The 23,229-nt window shown below is 38.6% G+C and overlaps 1 protein-coding gene across 1 annotated transcript; it reads right to left on the bottom strand.

The window, feature by feature from the left end:
• Positions 1-16,841: 16,841 nt before the first annotated feature.
• On the bottom strand, positions 16,842-20,120 carry LOC132821421 (zinc finger protein ZIC 1). The gene is made up of 3 exons (XM_060834005.1): positions 19,148-20,120; positions 17,479-17,642; positions 16,842-17,039 (listed from the first exon to the last, which is right to left on the bottom strand). Exons 1-3 carry the CDS (start codon positions 20,118-20,120, stop codon positions 16,842-16,844), a joined length of 1,335 nt encoding a protein of 444 aa, XP_060689988.1.
• Between the last annotated feature and the right edge of the window lie 3,109 nt (positions 20,121-23,229).

Below are 23,229 nucleotides of genomic sequence, written 5' to 3'. Positions count from 1 at the left end.
CAGCACTATTCACCTGGGTAGCAACTGGTATAGGAAGCTGTGGGAATTCCTGGAATCATTTGGTCAAGATAGAAATGGGAAATAAAAATGGAGCAGAATGAGGCCTGTGATTCCCAAACTTTCCTAGCACCCCTCCTTGATGGCATCTGGGTTCTGAATTCAGGGTAGGTTCTTCTCAACCCACTCCAATATTACCATTGATTGTAATATGAAGTTCCACCATATCACTGGGCCTTGTGAACAACTCATTCAGCTCTATCTCATCAGGACCATGAGGCAGGCTCCTTTGTCTGTCTGGGTGTCAGATCGAGCACCGTGTTTCACATCCCAGATCATTCTTGCTACAGATTGTACTGCGGCCCACAGTGGCACACCCTGATCAGAAGGCTACAGGTTAGACTCCATATCTCTGGCTTTGAAATGTTGAGTCTTTAACAAAATGATGTGGATTTTCCAGTGGCGGTGATAACGTCACCAAGGAAACCCAATGAACATTTGGAATCCTCAGCTAGAATGAGAACTCAATCAGCAGGTGGACAGCATGGAGATTTTAGATTAGATTAGATTCCCTGCAGTGTGGAAACAGGCCCTTCGACCCAACTAGTCCACACTGACCCTCCGAAGAGTAACCCACCCAGACCCATTTCCCTCTGACTAATGCACCTAACACTATGGGAACTTTAGCATGACCGATTCACCTGATCTGCACATATTTGGACTGTGAGAGGAAACCGGAGCACGTGGAGGAAACCCACCCAGACACAAGGAGACTGTGCAAACTCCACATAGACAGTTGCCCGAGGTTGGAATCGAACCTGGGTCCTTGGCACTGTGAGGACCACAGGGTCCTTAACAATTGACTCCTAACAGAGATTCAATTTACCTCTTCCAGAGGATGCTCTGCTTCTGGTTCTGAATGTGTTAATCTGAGGGTTCTATGTTTCTACATTCTCTCCTGACATCAATCCTTTGTCAATGGTGATTGTGACCGAGAGACACACACACACATGCAAATTATCAATGTATTGCTTTGAAGTTAATTTTAATTTCCCACATAGCAAGTTGTATGTTTTCTTCATCCCTTAACTTTTTTCTTGAAATGCATTTTGATGCTGTGCCAAACCAAATGTCAGCAGCTGCTGCTGAGTTTCTTGCCGAAGGGAATGAGAGGCACATAAGAAGTCTAATTGCTTTTGTGAAAGCAGAAAGTGCTGGAGAAACTCAGCAGGTCTGGCAGAATCAGTGCAGACAGAAACAGAGTTAACGCTTTGGAACTGACATGACTCTGCTCCAGACATAACTCTGCTTCTCTCTCCAAAGATGCTGCCAGACCTGATGAGTTTCTTCAGCACTTCCTGCTTTTATTTCAGTCAGATTTCTAGCACCTACAGTATTTTTTGCTTTTAATTAATTCTGATTGCTTTTTATTGAGCTGGAATAAGGATCATTATTGCTCCAACAGAAATTGGAAATGCTTAAGCAGCAAGACTACAGAGAGAAACAGAGATCAGTAATAAGTGTGGACCTTAAGTATCGATTCCAATTTTCTCTCCATGGATGCCAACTCATCTGCTAGATATTTTCCAATATACTCTCTTTCCATCTCCAAACTCCAGCAGTACTTGTTCTCCTATTATATGATCCACACTGGTTAATTTACATTTAAAATAATAAAACATTAATCACACGCAAATGTATTTTTTCTGTTAACAAAGCCCACTTGCATAGAAATAAATAGCACATTATAGCAATTTGAGCTGGTTGGTGTGAACTTAGTAGAAGATTTGGCCATTGTTGAGCTTGGAAATGAAAACAGGAGTTATGCACCAGTTTGGCACTGTTAGATCAAGATACTCGTACTTGTACATAGAACTGTTGTTTGTTTCACTTGTGACGCTCAAGCCTAAAATATTGCATGTAAATAGGTTCAAAGTAATGGGGCTGTTAGTATATTATGCATAATATAACTTTTTGGTAGAACCATGATGTAAAGTATATCATACTAAAATCAGCTCCATCCCACTTTGACAATGGTTCCCTATTCTGGGCACCTGAAAGACGTGAGGAGAAGGGTTAAAAGGATGGGGAGTAGGGATCAGAAGACTAGAGAATGGAGAAGCCCTCTCGCTTTTGCTAACTTATGAGACTGGCTTATACATATCCAACCATTTTTCTCTGAATTTAGAAGGTTAATGGTGACCTGATTGAAGTCTTCAAGATATTAACAAGAAAAAGACAGGGTTGAAAAGCTATTTCCACTGTGTGGAGATTCTAGAACCAGAGGGACAGTCTGAGAATTAGGGCCATTCAGGAGAGATGTTGGGAAGCACTTTTGTACACAATGGTTAAGAGATATTTTGACCTCTCTTCCACAAATATAGGTGGATGCAGGGTCAGTTGTTAATTTTCAATCTGAGATGGATATATTCTTGTTAAGTTAAAGTTATATAGGGAATGGACCACTGGCAGGTGTATGGAGTTAAGCCCCAGTTCAGCCATGATCTCATTGAATGATAGGACAGGCTCGAAGGGCTGAACAGCCTACTTATATTCCTAAGTTTGTATATTCCTGATGCTGTATTTAACTATTAAGGTAAATTTCATACTTAGCTTTAGATTTGCTCAAACATTTAAGCTTTGAAATAACTAAAGGGTAATGATATGATGTTTCAGATAATGGGGTCTGGTCAAACTACTGAACATTCAACTAAATTGAGAAAGCTGGGAATGATTTTAGAAGTTTTATTCTCTCTAAAGCATACAGGACTCTGGTCATCGTAAATAAAAAGATTTTTTTGCTGTACTTCAAGAAGGCCTCCAGCAGGTTTCTAATTGTTATGGCTACATGATTAATATTTCTGCCTGTTTTGCTTCTCAAAAGCAGTGGAACAGAACAAGGGCTGTCTCACAGTATAATGTAGAAAAAAAAAGTAAGCGTGCTTTTCTAATCCTGTATGAATAATATTATTCATCAGGTGTTGCTGTAAAATTAATGGTGAAGCTAATGGTGCTTGCTGTTACTTATAGAGAGATAGCCTCTCTGGTAAGGCAGATATGCAGTTACATGCCAATATCTGAAGTTGCTGTTGCATTACTTCAACAACAGCTCAGTAAAAATGGCATTTCACTGTCAGCCTTACCTTTGAGTGTCAAGTTGCATTTGCACAGTTGATCTGGCAAAACACCAAAGAAAGTTATGTTTTGTTACAAAAAGCGTAAGTGCTCTTTTAGCAACATGCCTGGCACTGAAATTTATAAGAGCAAACTTAGTTTTTAAGATACTAATTGCTGTTGAAATTTCTGAAAATTTCATATTTAAAAAAGTTTCAATGTTCCTTTCTTCTTCCAATCCTTCTTTCCCTCTCCATTTCTATATCCTTGGCTGATTTTATATTGATTTCCACCACTCGAATTTACACTTTATTCCAAGTGCTATGTTGTTTGTTTCCTAATCCTTCAATCTGACTAATTAGGAAGATACATGCTTGGTCATCTGCATTCAGGTCCCAAATGTTCAGTTTCCCATGTTACGCTCAGATATCCAAAATGTTTTGTGCTGGGGAGTGCAAAAGCAAGTCTAACTAATGATGCTTGGTGTCCTGTTTCAGCAGAATTTAGCCCAAATTCGTAATGCTGAGGAGGATTTATTTGGCCAGTAGCAGCAATCAAGGACTTGCAAGGCAAGAATAAACTGAGCCAGAAACAAATCCATATATCCTCAGAACAAATGCGAGGAAGATGGAGGAAGAGTCACACAACCCAAAACGTTAACTCTGATTTCTCTCCACAGATGCTGCCTGATCTGCTGAGCTTTTCCAACAATCTCTGCTTTTGTTTCTGATTTACAGCATCCGCAGCTCCTTCAGTTTTTTATTTCATATATCCTCTACGTTTTCTCAGCAATATTCATTAATCCCATGCAATGCCCTACTCAACTATGGTAATATTTCTCATTGGGCGGAGGTGGGTACTAATTGTCAGGTTGTAATTTCTATTGGTCAAGGTGCAGCGTAGCACTAATTTATGAACAAATTCACCCTCATTTCTCGAACAAATGATTGCCAATAATTTCACTTATGCTGCTCCACAGCAACAGACAGGGGTTTATTTTGTATATTTACTTAAAATTTATAATGCAAAAAATGTGCAGCACATACACACTAAACCAGAGTACTGAAACATTTGCATGTAGGACAATTTACATCACCTGAAAGTTTAAAATTGGAAATAATCTGCCTTTTTTTAAATCTGTAGCCCAGATCTTGTAGAAGAATCAGTTGTTTAACAACCCAGAGGGGAGACTTGTAATTTTCTTATTCTGATTCATGGTGTTGAATTCAATATTAAAACATATTAAGCCAGACCCATTCTTTTAATTTAATGGGTATTATAATTAATATGAATATGTTTTGCTCCATTTCTACTGTCTCCAATTCTACTCCCTTTAGTTTTGTCTTATTCTTTTTGTCTCCACCCCTATAATGTACACTGGTGAGAACATAACAAAGTGCTATCACTAATGCATATTTTGTTAACTTCTACAGAATAAATGTCAAACATAGGATAACATAATCAAAATTAAAGTAATGCCACACTTTGCTGATTTTAATAGCATTAGCTGAATGAAACATTTTGTATGATTGCCTATTGTGCGATAATAAGTCCAAGATAGGATGCTGAAATATATTGGAGATAATCAAATTTGTCTTATGTGTTGAGTAAAAAGTACTTTCATAGGCTAAAAGCACACAAACAATCACTTTCAGGGTTCCATAATGCAGCAAATATAATAATTAAAATAAATGTAGTTTTAAATATACTTCTGTAGTTCTTTGAAGCACAGCATCTTGCCAATACCAGACACAAGGTTGCCAGCTGTGCAATAAAATATCATACATAAAGCTGACCACAAGCATGAGGTTCACAAGCATCTCCTTCTTTCAATGTTTTTGTGGGTCAAAAAGAATTATCTGTGCTATTTGATTTTCATGTTTCCACAAACCAAAACTATGCTTTCAAATATCAATAAACTGAACAATTACAAGTACACTTGACAAAATCGCTCTTCTCTCCAACTCATATTGAACACTTCATGTTTGTTTTTCAGAGCAGAAAAAACTATTTATTTTCATATATGCTCTATTACTCTTATAATGACAGATTTCAAAAACTTGGAAAAAGCACAGAAGAGACATCACAGATAAATGCTAAGATAAAACAAACTGCATGTAATTTTGACCATATAATTCACAAAAACTATAGCACAAGTGATTTATTTTCAACCAACCACAGCTACTAACCTGCACCATATATTACTGATTTTATATTTTAAAAGTCCTTTTTTCACAGAGATCAGGTAAAATATGTTTTGCTTCATAATTTTAAAGTGCAAGGATACAAACTGATGGCATTTTGTTATGTGACGTACGTCTGGGAGAAAATATGTAAAAGACAAATAATTAAAAGATAATAATATAAAATAACTGAAAACTTTCGAACTGAACTGGACAGACTGAAACAAAATGTCGCTCAATTTAATGATTTTTTTCATGGACTGATTCTACACAAGCATGAAAGGTTACATGTGAGCTACTGGGCATATTTCAAGCAAATATTGCATATACTTGCGCAACGGTCCAACTTAGAAGATGTAGATTCACTTGAGTTTGAGAGAGCACTCATAGAAACCTAAAACAGAACTGGAGAGGGTAAATGCAGGAAGGATTTTCCCAATGACAGGGGAGACCAGAACCTAGGGGTCACAGTTTTTAGACACAAGGTGCATCTTTTAGGACAAAGATGAAGAGCGATTTTCTCACCCAGACAGTGGTGAGCCTATGGATTTCGGTGCCACAGGAAGCAATTGAGGTCAAAACATTGAAGGTTTTCAAAAAGTAATCAGAAATAATTCTTCAGACTAAAGGATCAAAGGGTACGGGGAGAAAATAGAAACAGGGAATTGAGTTGGAGAAATGAGCCATGATCATATTCACAGCAGACTTAAAGGGCTGAATGGCCGACTGCAACTCCTATTTTCTGTGTTTCTATGTTTCGAACCTTTCTGCATTTTTTTAAATTTCAGACTACTATCATATAACTTTACAACAGTGATAACAAATGTATTCCATTGGTTGGAAAGAACTTTGGAACAGCATAAAATTATGACAGATACTACAAAAATGCAATTTATTTTCGTAGTTATTTGAATAGCACTATAAACACTACAAGCTTCACCATAATTGATATCTGTATTGACCACTATCCATTCTGCCCTACAGAACTTAAACATAAAATCCAAAAAATTAATATTCTGATCATTGATGTGGAGAAATTGTTTCTACTGACAGGATGGTTAGTCAACAGATAATACAGAATTAAAACAGCTAGTAAAAGAACCAGGAGTAAAATGAATAGATTTTTTAAATACAGAAAGTTGTTCTGATCTAGAATGTGCTACCTGTAATTCTGGTGGAAACAGTAACTTTCAGAATATATTTTGTCAGAAAATACTTGTAGGGTTGTAGGGAAAGGAAAAGGGCATTGGCACTAATTTGGTTGCTAGTGAAATGTTTGAATGCTTACTAGGAATGACACAGCAGAAACCATTTTGCAAATATTACAAAGTTAAAAACAATTAATAAAAAATTTAAATTTTAGAATTGTTTCTTGGGTTCATTTTTACCACTTGCAATTAGAGTGCAGCCAGTGTAATTGTTGTGAAAGTATCTGTCGTCAAAACAAAATCAACATTGAAACTGGGTGGCTTGAATTATACTAAATGGTTAGTGCTAGACTCTTAGATATTTGAGCTTTCCAATTTTGTGATTTTCTCAGCGTTAAATTAAGATCTGTAATATGATACTGACTACATAATAAAGATTTTAATATTAAAACACTTTCCAAATTCTGAGTTATGACAGACACTATATAAATGCAACTTTTTATCTTTAATATCATTCATAATCAGAGTAGAAATCCCAATCCAAAGAGTAAATAACACAATGTCCATGCCCTGCAAAAATGATGTAGCACTTCATGGCATGTACATCCAGTCAGATGGCAATCTGAGTCCACTACCTCTTATTCATATCAATGCCCATTAACACAGATCTAAATGCTCCTCAGATTAACTGCAATTACCCAAATTTATTGCTCTGACATCAGTGCTTGCTGCTTCTTGGTGATCCTTGGAATGATGAGGATACTCATCACCCAGTCTCAGAGTATACAAGAGGCATAGACAGATGGGGAAGAAAGTGAAGAGCAAAAGAAGATGGAAGGTGTTAAGAGGAAGAAGTGAAGTCAGTGGAAGGTAAAGAAGTTGGAAAAGTACAAGCAAAATGCTTAAGGAGAAACCACACTTAGCTCACAGGATCTACTAAAAAAATTAAATATGTATATCCAAATTGGTAGGGAAATAAGTAACCTATGAGAAACACAACCACCCGATGAAGGAGCAGCACTCCAAAGGCTAGTGCCTCCAATTAAACCTGTTGGACTGTAACCTGGTGTTGTGTGATTTTTAACTGTGAGAAAGACAGCTTGCTTCTGCAAAACATAACAAAAGAAATCTGCAATAATGGCATAAAGCACCTTGGAACGCCACATAATTATGTTAAACTTTCAGTGCATAACCAGGTAATGGGTCTAACTTATCCAAATGGGGTAAAAGCCTCCTCTCACATTAGACCTCAATCCCATCAACAACTTACACTCTCCTTTGAGTATCCAGCTTGACCTGAGTTGTAATAAGCCACTGTCCAAGGGGCTGGCGTGAAGCAGTGATAAGTGTCGCTACCTTTGAGCCAGGTATGTCTAAGTTCGAGTCCCACCTTATCCAGAATGTGTGAAGATATTTGGGCACAGGTGAATAATCTAAGCCACCATCTATATTGTGAGCAAGGCTTCACGTTTACCACTCCTAATGCAATGGTCTTCTTCGAAGGCAACTCACCTTGTTAGACTCCAAAGAACTTCCCAGTTGGATAAGGACCTCTCTCTCTCTCTCTCTGTGGAGTAACGCTGCAACTTCGGCCATTGCATCGGCACAGAAAAGGTGCACCTATACCCAGACGAAAACTGAGTCCAGTTAAAATGTCAGCGAAAGAAAAAAACACCCAACAAATTGTCAACGAAAGAAAAAACACCCAACAAATTGTCAAACATACCAAAAAGGATGGCGCGCCCTAATTTCCGACCGCCCGGAATTCAGTCGAAGAGAGAAGTCGAGAAGAGAGTCGGCGCAGGCGGAGGGCGCGTACGATTTGTTTCCCATGCATAGAGCAGTTTTTTTTATATAAAAGGCGTGAATTTGCGCCGCATTGAACTGGTGTGGAAATTGGGACGGAGGAAAGGCGCAATCGGAACGCGCGGCGGATCGGGGCTCCCGCTGCAGGTCGAGAAGGTGGAGAAGTTTCCTAAGGGATTATACTCAGCAATATACCCACAATCACACAAACCCAGGAGATGGATTTTCTTATATAAACCTTTAAAGAAAAATCTTCTGAATCATTATTGCGCTTTATTTTTTTTTTAAAAATCGAGTCTTCAATCTGTTCTGCATCCCGTCCACATTTTGCCAAAATTGGTAAACGCGACTGAAAGACACTGGCTGTTCGCCGGTAAAGTTTTCCTCAGAATCGAGAGAGGAAAAGCAATGAGAAGATGTAGAGGGGGGATTGAAGAAAGGCGCACGTCGAGAAGGAGTTATTGGGAGTAACCTCTCACCCGGAATCAGTGCCAGAGAGCAGCACCAACGACTGTGGATAAACACACAGCAAGATGACAAAATTACAACCAGCAACAGCAGGCAGGATCAACGTGACATACTCCGAGCCTGTGGGCACGAAACCTTCATGTTACATCGCCTGATAGTCTACTTTAAAAAAAAACACAGCAGATTGCAGTGTATTATGACTCTACACAACTGCACTAATTCTTAACATGCCACACTCACCCTTCCACTCGTCTCTAATTTGTTTAGGTTTCATACGCAACATGTCATTAAAAAACACATTGGCATTTTCATAATTTTTTTGTGGTTTCTTTACATAAGTGCTTTGAAGTTCTGTGATAGCTATCATCACAATAACCAGGGGATTTTATTCAAAGCTGTTACAGACGTCACGTATATTCTTGCTAAAATTTCACTTCAAAGTTACTTTGACACGAATCTGTCCTAGCAACAAGACCAGGATATAAGAGTGTTTTTTTTTGTTTGCTTTCTCTTTCGGGAAGACTATTGCAACCCGCAGATAGACAGGGGCGCTTCTTTAACATAACGAGATACTTTTGGAAAGTTGCGCGCGATAAAATTGTGTACTATAGCTGATCGTAAAATGGGATGTGCATGCTGCAATTTTCTTCAAAATGTATGTAAATGCTAATAATGCAAACAATGTGCAAGTGCAATATACAAATAAAAATATAAATGCAATACTTTCGAAGTGATGTGGTGGGAAATTAAGCTGAAGCGCACACTACCATTTCTCTGTGTTGAGTTTGACGGTTTGTCAGAGAAAAAAAATCAGTCACATAAAACCTTCCTCGGGGATTGCAATCTTTAATTCGCTTTTACTGGTCCTCCATTAAGTACTGCATGGTAGACTGTAAAATGGTGCAGCGGTTTTGTTTTAGTTGCTACCATTGTACTTTTGGACTCTGCAGAGGAAATAATCCATCAAATGATTACACTGAGAGAGATGGGGAAAACGCACACATACGGAAAGGGGGAGAGAAAAAAAAGATACGTACCAGGTTCTTGACAGGTCTCATATTTGTTGTCGAACATTTACAATTCTGCAAAGCGTTTCTTTTCGCCTTTGAAAATGAGAACATGGATTATCAAGCACGTATGATTTGGAGGGGCCGGTTTTGGACTGGGGTGGACATCGTTAAAAAAAAATCACACAATACCAGGTTATAGTCCAACAGGTTTATTTGAAAGCACATAAGCTGTGTCTATTAGAAAACATGTATTAGTTTGAACAATGTTGGTTGAGCTTGTGTACATTGTCCATACGTCACATCACAATGGTATCTATCGATTGTCCCCGGCTTTAGAAAAGAAACATAGCCCGAAATCTCAATACTTTTAAGCATCAAGTTCAAATTGATACGCAAAAACTGAAAACATTGCGGTGTTTTCAATAAAGCTTTCAGAAATCGTTCAGTTAGGAAAGAAAATAAATTTAGCATTTGCGATTTGAATAAAAATCCTTTACCATCATAATGATTAAATTACGCCAAGCAGTATCAACAGTTTTCATGTTTTGAGCATTTTCTGGGAGTCAACGGGTTTCAATGACATGGGTGTTAGTTATATATTTCATCGATATAAGCAAAATTATCAGCTTAAAGATTTTTTAACGCTCGAGTAAAGCATAAAATGGTTTGTATGTTGCCTACTTAGTGCTTTCGAACGACATTAACTACTAAACTTAAAGGTACAATCAACATTGCATGAAATAAAGCATATGATGTAACATCACCTTAACCAAATTCGAAATACTGTTCAGGCAAACGGGTGGAAAATTCAACATGCAGTCAACAACAAAAGTGTTGATTTTTCTTCATTACACAGTATGTACATACACAAAACCTATTAATATAGCGATGATCATATAGAGCGAGTACTCAGTCCGAGCGGTTTAATAAATTGCATCTTTGAAACCGCACCAAAAGCAAACTTTCCCACCCGACCTGTACATACTGAAATGGTGTTTTGTAAATTCAAAGGTAATGGAAAACCGGGAAGAGGTGCACAATAATATGCTACAAGCCAGTTGTTCAATACATACGGATTTGTTCTTTGAATGTGTTCTATTCAGAACCGAAGATAGATTAAACGAGGGTGAAACCAATCAAAAAAATAAGCACTCTTGTTACTTATGCCGTGTTAATTTTTTATGACAGGTGCTTATTACTTCTTGGAGCTGTTACGCTATGAGTACCTTTATCTATACCTATAGTTGTTGCGGCTTCTACATTTTGTGATAGAATTCAAGAATGAAAAACACTGTCTTTTGTTAACAGACGAAAAGTGTACTGTATATAGTCTGTAAGCAGCATCAATAACTGGACAGGGGACTGAATGGTCAAGAAGTAGTCAATTTTCTAAATAATTAATATCAAAGCGAATCCAAGTTCATTTTTAACTGGTCCTTGTACGTTGTCAAATTGAATAAGCTGCAAGATCCATTTATTATATTGATATGTGATGAGCAATCTTACTTCACTGAAACGCCAATTTTGTGCAATATGGATATCACGGAATGTAAATAACACATACTAATGTGTATGATACAAACACTCACACAGAGAGACAAAATTTAGGGTATGTATTGCCATCTTGTTTGCCCCTTGATGACAGCAGCCTTCATCTCTCTGGAGAGCAACGATCTATCCAAGGCAATTCTGTTTTAAAGACGTGATCCGTTCCTCGATAGTTCGCACGTGTGATCGATTTCAATGCAACCCTGATAAGGTCCAAGTGCATTTTCACTGACAAAAAAAGGAAAAAGTGCTGATTTAAAATGAATAGTTATGCCCTCGTGAAGAAAAAAACAACTTTAAATCGCGGGGTTAATGGATTTGATCAATTTAGTTTTATGGGAATTGATATTAAACTGATATTGCAGTATCAGGCAAAACCAACAGAGAAAAAAGATAATTTAAAAAGTTGAAGGGTCGAATTGAGATAAATGATGCTGATTCAATAAGTCTATCAAGGAACCAGCAAAGTAATTTAACATTTTAATTCTGGCTGTGTATGTATTACAAGTATAAATATGTATGCGGGGACATTTATAGTAATATAATTTATACAGATGTAATTATTGTTGGATTCCATTAGCATGTGTTAGAAGCTGCCGTAAGTGACGGGGAACTGATTTGTCCTGCTCGGTGTCAGTGCTGGAAGGTCAGGGGACGGCGATTATAAAATAAATATTCACCAGCACGTGTAGCACTGTTGGCTGCATTTCCAGTAGGCGCACTGCGCATGTACGGCGGCCGGCTGCACTGACTCCGCCGAAGTTCCAAGAATGTTTCACTCATATAGAAACCTCTTGATGACACAGCAGTCATTTGGGACGAAGAGAGCCGAGCTACTAATTAAACACTCTTCCTTTTTCCTTCCCCGATTGTCTCTGCAGTTGCAGTAGCAGGAATTGCAACGCGGATAAAAAAAAATGCAGCTTGCTTATGCTAATTCCCCTTAAACCTTTTTTTGTGTGTGTAAAGTGCGTCATCTGGTAACTCCGTGCTATTATGTGTTGTCATTCTAACATTGGAATAAATGTTACAAATTGATGGCAGTTTCCAGCTGCAGGTTAAAAATAGCAACGATGTTCCACAGACTGAACGTGCTTCTGCAGTTAGTGAATTGCACAGGTCTCGAGAGCTCATGGGCCCTCCGATTGGTTTCTGTAGGTAAACAAGGAGAAATTGTAAAGTCACCAACATCGAAACAGTATCAACTGCACTCGGGTTAACTTTAAGTTACAACGCGTCGCTTAACAAACGTGCTTTAAAAGCAAAACACAAAAAAAACACTAAACACGGTGATATCTTCCGGCACGCATCTACATGTCGATAATACTGTTTAATTGAATTGAATTGATTCTAGGACGCTTTCTGACAGTGGGACATTTTAACAAAGATGTGTGTTATTTTCCAAAATATGAGCACCTCGCTGTATTAAGCGAGCCGGACCGGAAAGAAGAATTCATAAAAAGGAAATACTATTATCCCAAAACCAAACAGGTTCAGTTAATATCTGACGACAACGTTAAGTTATACGCTGCACTTTTTACTGTCTGTGCAGTATTTATCCCCACTATTAAGATCAACAAAAAAAAACAAAGCTTTTCGGTTTTTTTTAAGAGAAATCTTGACTCGATGTTGCACCGAGACGGATTTAAGCCTTTTAAGTTTTTTTTCACTGTGCGTTAGGTGTGTTACCAATATTGTATCTATAATTATTGGCAACAATAATGGAGATATATGCTTGCACACCCGTCAGTGAAAACCGCACTCACCCGCTCCCATGTTGCAAGAACGCGCCTCAAGAGAAATAAAATCACCCTGTTTAGTTCCAAAGAGGAAAATGCAATGAGTGTGCTATGATTTCGGCATCACATACAATACCTGTATTATATTTTCTAGCAAACAGTGTCTAAATCAAATATAGGTCTGAAAGTATTTTCCCTGAAACAGGCCATTTGCGATGTACTCGCCTTCTGTTAAATAGTGTTGAATCGTACATTCTGAGGCAAATTCGCGTGGGTTTCAAGAATCGATAAACCATGAAGAAAATATCATTTTTTTAAAGAAAATAAATTAAGCAATGAATAAAATCCAAATGAGCCAACAACATTGATCTTCTATATCGCTGTCCGTTTGAGGCAAGTCAGTAAAATGTCAAAAATCTTCGGCTGTCTAAGATTCTTTGGGTTTCTTTCATCGCGATGTTGCGAATCGTTGTGCTAGAATTGCAAACAACTAATATTGCTCTTGATTTCCATTTGTTAAAGTTGAAAAAATGATAAACTTTCGCTCACATCGGTTCGCCGAGAAGTCCTGATGTCCGTCATGCCAACGATAGGTTTGGACAGAGGCGGAAGGGAGGGGTGGAAGGAGGGGGAAGGGTGGTGGTGATGAAGACAAGATTGCAACATTCTTTCCAATAAACTAAGAGGAAGCAAATTGGAGAAAGAGTAAAGAAATTGGCCCAAGGAGGTTGACACTTGTGTTCCACAGTGTGCAGGATCTCACAACGGTGGCGGCCGTGCAGATCATATTCAAAACACACTGCGCCATTCACACTAACTTTACCTGCCATGATAACAGGCAGTTACTGTTGCATGTTTTTTTTTAAACATACCCAACTCCAATAACTTTTATTTTATTTTTATTTGCTCTCATTTCATGGGGACTTGATGCATTTGTTGCATTTTTTAAGGGTGGCATTTATCTATTAAACAGCATTCGAACCGGTTTCCTATTCCTGTTTACAAACAACTTGCTCTCCTACACACCATTGCTACACGTACACTGATGTACGTTATTGTAACGCTTTATACCAAATGCGTTCGCTCAGAGCTCCAACATTGGCTAATGTTGCGTTTGTGTCTTTTATTTCAGCAAGTCGACTTTGATGGCTGCGCTCTCAAAATCCGCAAATCAGAAAACAATTTTTAAAATATTTAAATGCATCTAGGCATAGGCAGCAAGAAAACTCTGCAAATAACCTTTTTTTTCAAATATGTTGTTGAGCGAATCCCTCCATCCCACTGGCAGTTCAGTCCCTACAACCCTTCCTTCTACAAGGTGGCGCTCTATGATTGGTTTTACTTTCAACACTGCTATGACTGACTGTTACCGGCTGCTGAAAACATTAATTTAAAAAGTGCCATCCTACAGGCAAACGTACATAAGGCCATGGCTCGATTTTTCTATTTTTTTCAAAAAAAATTACAAAAACTAGTACAATGCCAAACATCATGGATGAACGTATCCTCACTGGTTCGAATCAGCATTCTCTGCCTTTCCTGCTTGTCAGATTAGACAATTTCAAACCGATGTTGGAAAACATCAACATTACATTTCTGAGTATGATGACTGAACTAATATTTACGAATGTAATTGCATTTGGTGCAACATTGCGTTCCCTACACCAGATGAGCTTATCTCTTTCTCTAAACCGCCTGCTTACCATATAGCACTATCCTCTATAGCCCTAATCTTTGAATAAGCAGTTAAACTATCAATCTCATCTCCCGGAAGGTCATTTTCTGTTATGTATTCTATGGACATCACAAGCTTTGGTAACTTTAGCTAGCATCATGATTTGTGTTGTCTGTTGATATGTTGTCTGCTTAATGGGGCGGTCATGCAAGCTACAATGAAGAACAAAGCCCAACAGTTCCAACAAGCGTAGCTAAGTTAGTGGAAGCAGTATCGCCTGCAAATCTATCAAAGTAAATAGCAAGGAGGACAATCTGATTTAGTGAAACAGGCGTTTGGCTACAGTCATTAAACATAAGTAATTTAGATTTTTATTTTTTTCCTCACTTAGCAATTTCTATCAGGGCACCTTTGGATGGAATGGAATTTTAAAAGTGAATGGGAATTAAATAAGTAAAGGCGCAGAAAGAAAATCAGATGGCATAAAGTAAATTGTCTTTGTAGATTTAATTTCGCAGTGAGTGGTTGGGTTTAGAATCCTGGTTATAATTCACAGTTTAAACAAAAAAACGTAAATGATAAATAATGTCAATTGATACCAGTTATTAACATTTGAAATAGTAAAAACTATGAAGCTACAAAGGCCTTGGTTAATTGCAAAAAAAAACCGCATATGTGCATTTTGCCCTTACATATGGAAAGGTTAGGGAAATCTCCCATAATTAAATCTTTAAAAAGTGTCTACAATACTGCCTAATTGCATATTTTAAATTTCAAGGCTTTCAAAAAAAGTGTAATATCCATCAACGCACTTCTATAAACAAATGTGTCCGAAAAGGACATATTATTCTTTCCGCTAACTTCCTGTGGAGTCAGACGGTTAGCTTTACGCCACGCATCAATTAAATGCCCAGTGTTAATATTTATGTTGCAAGAGTAATCTTCCCCTCTCTGATATTTTATGGCTGCTACTGCAAGCTCTGAAAAGTTAATTTTAAATATTATTATATAGTGAGCCAAAAATTTTGTTTCATAAATTTAGGTATGAATACTAATTACGCAATAAGCTAATATCAGCAGGGATGCTTTAATCCATTATTTTTATATCTCCAAAGGCAGTTTTCTCGTGGTTTAATAGACACGATTTCAGCAACGTAAAAAGAGGCATATTGTGCTCCCTATTTCCTTGATTATTTTATTCTTTGGCGTGCAATAATTTGCCGTATGAATAAAAATACTGAATGCAACGCATTGGATTTTGGAATCTTTAATATTGTACGAAATGTTATGGAACAGTTTGTAAACTAGGTTTTACATACGAATGCATCTTTCATAAATATCGAATATCTGTAACACGTAATACCGGTAATTTACGTACATGCGGATAAATATGGAGATTGGGAATATATACATAAATTTATCGCAACTGCGAAGGCAATGAACAGATAAATTTCTTATTTTGCTTTAATATCAAGTCTTACATAAAACAAAGTTACATTTTAACACGGAGTTCCAAGCTTGCACTACGATTTGTTTTTGACATAACAAGCAACACTTTGAACACTTCACTACTCCGACTGGACTTTGGGACGAAGGTTTGCACTGGATACAAAAAGCACATTAATAACAATAGTATCTGCTAGCTTTCTGACTCTCAGTTGAGACTGAAATACAAATTAATTCACATTTTGGTACACATCGACTATAGTAACTTTTTTTTGCCATCCATAAACAAATAATTGCATTTTATTCCAACCGTCGCCCATATTTGCAAATACCACGTTGACAAATCCCCTGTGATGTGCCTATGTACAAGATTGAAACATTAGACTCTTAAACTAATAATTCTATATTTACAAAAAAAAGGAGAGAAAAGGCCGCTGCCATAGAACACATGCAATTTCAAAGCTTTATCTGTTCTTGCTTTGATCCTGGCACTAGGCAATGACTAGAGAAATATCATCGTCCTACATGCATTTTAAAATTTGCTACAATGTAACCTTTCAAGGTTTTGGTTTCTTCCTTAAAAAAAATCCTCTCGGCGTCTATTGGCAGCTTTTTATTGTCTTTGATTCCTCGCGATCGTAACTTTGGAGTCTTTTTTGTGAAAAGTTTTTTTTGTATGTTTTTGTAATTTTTTGATGTATGTCTACTTAAACGTACCATTCGTTAAAGTTCGATGAAAGCGTGCTGTGGTTGGACGTGTGGTGGACTGCAGAAGATGTTGGGGACATTGAACTGTTGGTCTGGTTTTCTGTGGAGGGCGACACGATGGTGGGGGGTGTTGAGGACTCGTAGCCGGAACTTGCCGCTGGAGAAGGCTGTGATCCTTGAGAGGATGCTTCGTGAACCTAAAAAAAACCATCCACCATGTCAGGCCAAGACAACTGAAGCTTTGCAATAGTCAAGGAAATTTGCACCCACAGTACAGCTTAAATTGATAAGGCATTACCAAAAGAAAACTCGCTTTAAAAATAATATTCGAAAACTTGTCAAATATACAAAAGTAGCACACCAAAAACGCCCGACATGTTTCTGATTAAGATAAAGGCTGTCATCACTGTGAACAATGCTTAGGCTTGCTCTATGATAGAACAAAATATATTGACCACACCAGGCTATAAAAGGGACAGTGCCTCTTTTCATTTAATGCGCACAACGTTGAGGCTATCAGATACACAAGATGACCATTTAATTTCCTCATGCTCCTAAAGCACATAAAGCCTTGGACTTATTTAATGCCGCTGTAAATATTTCGCAACTCAAACTGAGATTTTTATTGTTATTTACCTTCATGTGTTTTCGCAGAGAGCTGGGATGAGTGTAGGACTTGTCACACATTTTGCAGAGGTACGGCTTGTCGGAAGTGTGCACGTGCATGTGCTTCTTACGGTCGCTGCTGTTAGCGAAACGCCTATCGCACCCTTCGAACTCGCACTTGAACGGTTTCTCGCCTATCAACGATGACAATTTTTTTAGTAAGGCTCAGTAGTAATTTTAGCTCCTTTCAAATTCGCTGTGCACAGTTATTAATACAACCCTGTGTGTGTATTAACAAGATAAGACAAGCAGCCATCGTGAAAACAAGTCCAAATTTTGGACCACCCTTCGACCGAAATCTACAACACATTTACCGCCAAACGTAAATAACTGCATCTTTTATGTAAAAAAAAATGCACGTAAACAGCTCGGAATTTTATAAAGAATGCATAAGATAAAATTAATAAATGCTGATTCTTTGCTGGATTTATCAGAGACTGCTGACACAATGTTGCAGCTGCCAAAAGCGGCCTTGCTTGAATAAATAAATCTTTATTCCTCTTTCGAAAATGCAGGGGAACCTTGAATAAAGTTGAAATTATTGCATCAGAGCAGCTTCAGATTTCTGTTTCTCATATCTAGTGTTGCTCCCCTTCTGAAAATGAAATGCTTCTCCGATGAACTAACGTAAACCCTTACAACGCACACGCTGAAACAGCGTTTACAAAAATACAATTTGCTCATGCTATTTACATTTTCACTTTAATTAAAGCGTTTCCAATTCTGTTTATTTAAAGTAAGAGTCGGTGGACATCTCATGCAGTGAAGTGAATTGTTGCTAAGTGCCCCTGGAGGTTTTATAGTCGAGAAAGTGTTAAATCTCGACTTTGCAAAATCTTTACAACTACCTAACCATTATGTGTCATTAGCATCGACATTGTTTGTCGAACGCTATTTTCCTCACAATCGCATGTTGTGAACCAAGTTTTAACAAGGTGGTAAGCCCTGGAGATCCCAAAATGTATCTTAAGGTATCATCACACACGCACGCAAACACACACACACACACACACACAAATAGACACGCAAACATGCATTCTGCATCTGAGTGTACAAAAGTTATTTTCGCAGTTTTAGATCTACGCAAACACACATACTTATGTGTATATATATATAGATATCTATAAATATGTAAACACAAAATGCGACAGAAAAGAGGAAGCGAGGAAGAAAAATACACAGTGCAATTGCTGGTTGTGAATTTGCAACGAAACTAAGCAAACCATCAATCCTGAATAATTTCCTCAAGTGATAAAATTAAACACAGTAATAATTGAATGAAAAGATATGCAATTATCACAATATATTTGCTGCGTGACTATTTCCCTCAATTTTGGAAATCATTAAGCATTGCTTTTAATGCAATTGTAGAACTGCACAGAATGTAATATAGTTCTAGGTTTTAAAAGAACAGAGCTCACAAATACAGAACACAGGGAGTTAAGGGAAATCAAAATACTTAAACATGCTAATTTTATTCTGATATAAATATTTATCTTCACACGCATGTACAACGCGTTACTGAATAAATACTTGGAATGTCCCGTTTATTTTAAAAATATGAAAATAGGTTTGAAACGGCTAGCAATGTTTCACAGTATTCTACTCTCTCTTTTACTGTTAAACACATTCGCCATACCTGTGTGAGTTCTCTTGTGGATCTTGAGATTTTCTGATCTGGCAAAGACTTTCCCACAGCCAGGGAATGGACAGGGGAATGGTTTCTCGCCAGTGTGGACTCTGATGTGATTTACAAGTTTATATTTGGCTTTGAAAGGCTTTCCCTCTCGTGAACACTCTTCCCAGAAACAGATATGATTCGACTGTTCTGGTCCCCCAACGTGTTCCACTGTTACGTGAGTAACCAGTTCGTGCATTGTGCTAAAAGTTTTGTTGCAGGATTTTTTAGGATTCGTCAACTGCTCGGGCTCTACCCATTTACATATGAGTTCTTGTTTAATGGGTTGCCTCATATAACGAAAGAAGGCCCCGGCCCCATGATGGGCCGCCATGTTCATGTTCATGGGGCCATAGCTGTGTAGCTGGGTCGAAGCGTAGTGGTCCGATCTGGGACTAGTAACTTGACTGTACTGGTCTGCTCTGCCGTACATGTCCCCTGAAAAACCTAAGCGCATTTGGCCGTTCATCACATGTGCATTGGACGAAGCGTGGCTGGTCGGTTGCTCGTGAAGACCCGGGAAGAGTAGGTGCCCCGCGGCGTCAGTATGTCCATGAGGTCCGGCGAAGCTGCCCGCAGCAGCCGCTGAGGCGAACAGACTGTGGCCGGCGCTGGCCGCCGCTTCCCCAAAGCCCCGGTTGCGAAACAGAAAGTCCCGGGTCGAGTTGAACGCTGCGCTGCTGTACGAACTCACATGGCTCGGATGGTGTCCCAGAGCAGCGGCGTAACCCGGAGCCTGCGATGTGAAGGCAGTTTGACCCGATGCGAGATCGTGAGTGCTGGGGCTGATCTTAAAAGCGCCCATCCCGTCAGCGAAAGGATTGATCCCCAGCCCTACTTCTCGGTCGTTGACATCGCCTGTTGAGTGATGTCGAGATGAGCCGAAGGTAGTCACTCCAAGAGTAGGATATTGAGGTCCAGCGTCCAAAAGCATCGTCTGGCGATGGGGGTTGGCGAAGGAATAATGGTATAATTTTTTTTGTTTGGAAAAGAAAGAAAGGGAATTCACAACGAAACTTGCTCAATGCAAAACAGTCTCTGAGTCTGTTTAGAGGACTTGCAAAAACTCCTTATTTTTCTTTCTCCTTTTCTCTCTCTTCAGCGTGTGGGAATTTGCTGGAGATATTCCCCCCTCTGCAAACGCAAATCATGCAATATTGTCTTTTGCGGTTTATCTTCCTGGGGAGAAACTTTCACCTCATCAGCCGGGCGGTGAGCTCGAGAATGATAGCGGCAATCATTCCTGCAGATAAATGAATTGAAAAGACAACACCATCCCCTTGATGAATGGGAGTTGGGGGAGGGATCACGTGCCCCCCGACTTCCGCGCCCATTGGCCAGGCCCGTGCTGCCCCGTTGCGCCCGGTCACCAATCAACGACTGGGGCCGACCATCCCGCCTTCTGATTGGCCCGCTCGCCTCATCAATCCCAGGTATTGTGCGCGCATGACAGTCGCTCCTGATAAATTATTGTCGAGTCCAGATTTTCTTTCTTTTCCTCTGTCCTCTCTCTCTTTTTTTATATATAATATGGAAAGAGGAGGGGAGGTGGGGGTGGTGGTCGTGGGGAGGAGGGTGGGGGGAGAGACGGGCAGCAGCAAAGAGCGAACTGAAGAGAGGGAGAGAGAAAAAAAAACTCTTGTCTTCCTCGACTTCACAATTCAGTCACCCCTTGTCAGACTGTTTAAAATTCGTTCATGTGCCACAACTCCAGACGAGAGAAAAAGCGGGCGGCTTCCTTTGTTGTTCAGTAGCTTTTTGATCGCCGGTGAAAATTCACTTACCCAGATGAGTGAGCAAAAAGAGAAAGAACACTCTTTTGAATTGGGTTCAGAAAATGCATATGTTTGGATTCAGTGCAAACATACAACACTTGGTTGTTTTCGAGATGAAACCCTTGATTAACCTGTCCTTCCCCATGTAAAAGGCAATTGAAAACATCTTGCTTAGGCCTTTTTTTTCCCCCTCTAAAGTGACAATGAGTTGCTCTATACATATCTATAGGCTCTCAAACAATTGCAGAATAGCTGAAAGTAAGGATTTCCCCTTTTTTAAAAAAAAATGTTCGGCGCTCTTTTCATTGATAAGAAACAAAGGAAGTGAGAATGGTTTATGAATACTGTCAGCTAAGAAAAATCTAGCTGTTTTCTACATCATGTTTTAGAATATTCCTTGCCACTCACAACCCCAGGTTTGCTAAAGTCCATCTTCTGTGTTTCTACAAAGTAATTTAATGATTAACGTGAGGCCAATAGTTTGCATATTCATTAAGTCTAATTATATTCCAGCAATAGAAACGTAAAAGCCAACAAAGAATCGGAATCGTTCAATTTACCTTTTGTTCACCACTTCAATGAGTTTCCTTGAAGCTAAATCTGTGTTAAAGTCTTATTTTATAACAAAGAAGCCTCACCGGACCCTTTAATAATTATCTCCGTTAGTGGACTATGACTTTGCAAGGACACATTGTAAAATAGTTACCTTGTTTCCCTCTCCCTCTCTTTCCAATTCAACCGTTTCCTTGTCGAATATCACATTTATACGAACGTTTGTGCCCACTTACTTTTTAACTATTTTTAAAGCGTTCACGTAAAGGTACAACAGGTTAACTTAAGAGACAGAGAGAAAAAAAAAGATTATTCGCGCGGGGGTATTGGCGGCGGTTTAAATGACTTTCTTCGGCTGATCCAGTTGCAGTTGTATTTTACAGGTTTCCCTCAAGAAAACAAGTTTAATACTAGATGTTGGAAAACCGAGGGGGAAGTGTTGACGTTTGAAGTGTAGCAACAAATTATTCTTAAAATGGGTGACCCTTTAGTGAATATTCCTAATTTAAGTCGGTTTGATGCTGTGACTACTTTGCCGATTAATTCCAAGCGTCGGTTATCTAATAAGGAATTGCAAGTGTGCATTTCAGGTACTTTAATAATTTGAAATCATCTTACGTGAGAGTATGTCTGCGGTTAAACGGGATCTTACGATGCATCAGACCCCCACGCTTTTTGTGCATTTAATGAAATGCTATTTTCCAGCTTGTTCGTGTATGTGCTCCCTAAGAATTAGATGGAACGCGATATTGCCTTGCTGAGTGAGTACAATAGCTAACATCATAGCATTGCTTTAAATGATGTAATATGCTGAAAACATGGATATTAAAATCACAGCAGTCGAGGAGCAGAAGCTGGAGTAATTTGATTCAAAAAGATTTACTGCTTATTTGAAAGTGTGTGCAAATTCTAAAGGGACACTTAAAGAGTATGAAAAGTGAACGTTTCCCTTAGCGTTATCTTTAGGCTACATCTTCAAACATACAAAGAAGGGCTGATTTTAAAAGTTGTGGGATGGTAGAAGTTATCAAGTGGGATTTGCCGTGCTCTCCGCAGGAAACGCAGGCTGCTTGAGTTCAAAGCCACATGCACCGACGTGACATATAAGCCATTAAAATATCATCCTGACGGCTCATTTCTGCTTCATCATACATTCCCTAACTGCTTCCAGAAACCTTGAAAAGGCGAAATGAAGAATGACTACCTAGGCAAAGCTACAAAGTAGATTTTTTTTTACTTCGAAGTTACCTGAATTAAAAGATCGAAGACATCTTCTTCAACAGGTGGAGGACGGTAAGGGAGGCACGTGTATTCAAGTGACTTTTTACTAAACGACTCCTGACCTCTGAATTTCCATCATCTTTCATGTAAATGCAATTGACTAAAAAGAGAATAGAGATATCAGTCAGATTTTTTTGTTTCCTCAGAATAGCCCTTGTCAGGGGCCATCATGTTGTAATAAAAGCAAACTAGGTGCAAATGGCTCTGAATTATGCATTTCCATTCGAATGCATTTGTGTGTACTGATATTTTCCCTCGTATTGTTTTCAACCGAAGGATAGCAAAGCATTTAGTTGTTCTGTGAAGGGAGGGTGGTGGGGGGAGGAAATATTTGCCTCGAGGTTGAAGTGTTAGTTTACAAAAGGAATTTTTCTCTGTGTGTGATTTAAAATTCTGCCTATTTTCATTGAGTCTAATTTAAAATTTAAATTTGAT

Source organism: Hemiscyllium ocellatum, chromosome 13, assembly GCF_020745735.1.
Source record: "Hemiscyllium ocellatum isolate sHemOce1 chromosome 13, sHemOce1.pat.X.cur, whole genome shotgun sequence".
NCBI classification, from domain to species: domain Eukaryota; kingdom Metazoa; phylum Chordata; class Chondrichthyes; order Orectolobiformes; family Hemiscylliidae; genus Hemiscyllium; species Hemiscyllium ocellatum.
Note: the sequence above shows the minus strand (reverse complement) of the source record. Positions and strands in the feature narration are given on the sequence as shown.

Excerpts from the sequence above, each read along its gene's own strand:
- LOC132821421 (XM_060834005.1), bottom strand. The coding sequence starts at position 20,120 with ATGCTTTTGGACGCTGGACCTCAATATCCTACTCTTGGAGTGACTACC. Across the intron at positions 17,643-19,147 it reads CCACAAGAGAACTCACACAG|GCGAGAAACCGTTCAAGTGC; the intron begins GTATGGCGAATG and ends CATCGTTGATAG. Across the intron at positions 17,040-17,478 it reads CTCTGCGAAAACACATGAAG|GTTCACGAAGCATCCTCTCA; the intron begins GTAAATAACAAT and ends GGTTTTTTTTAG.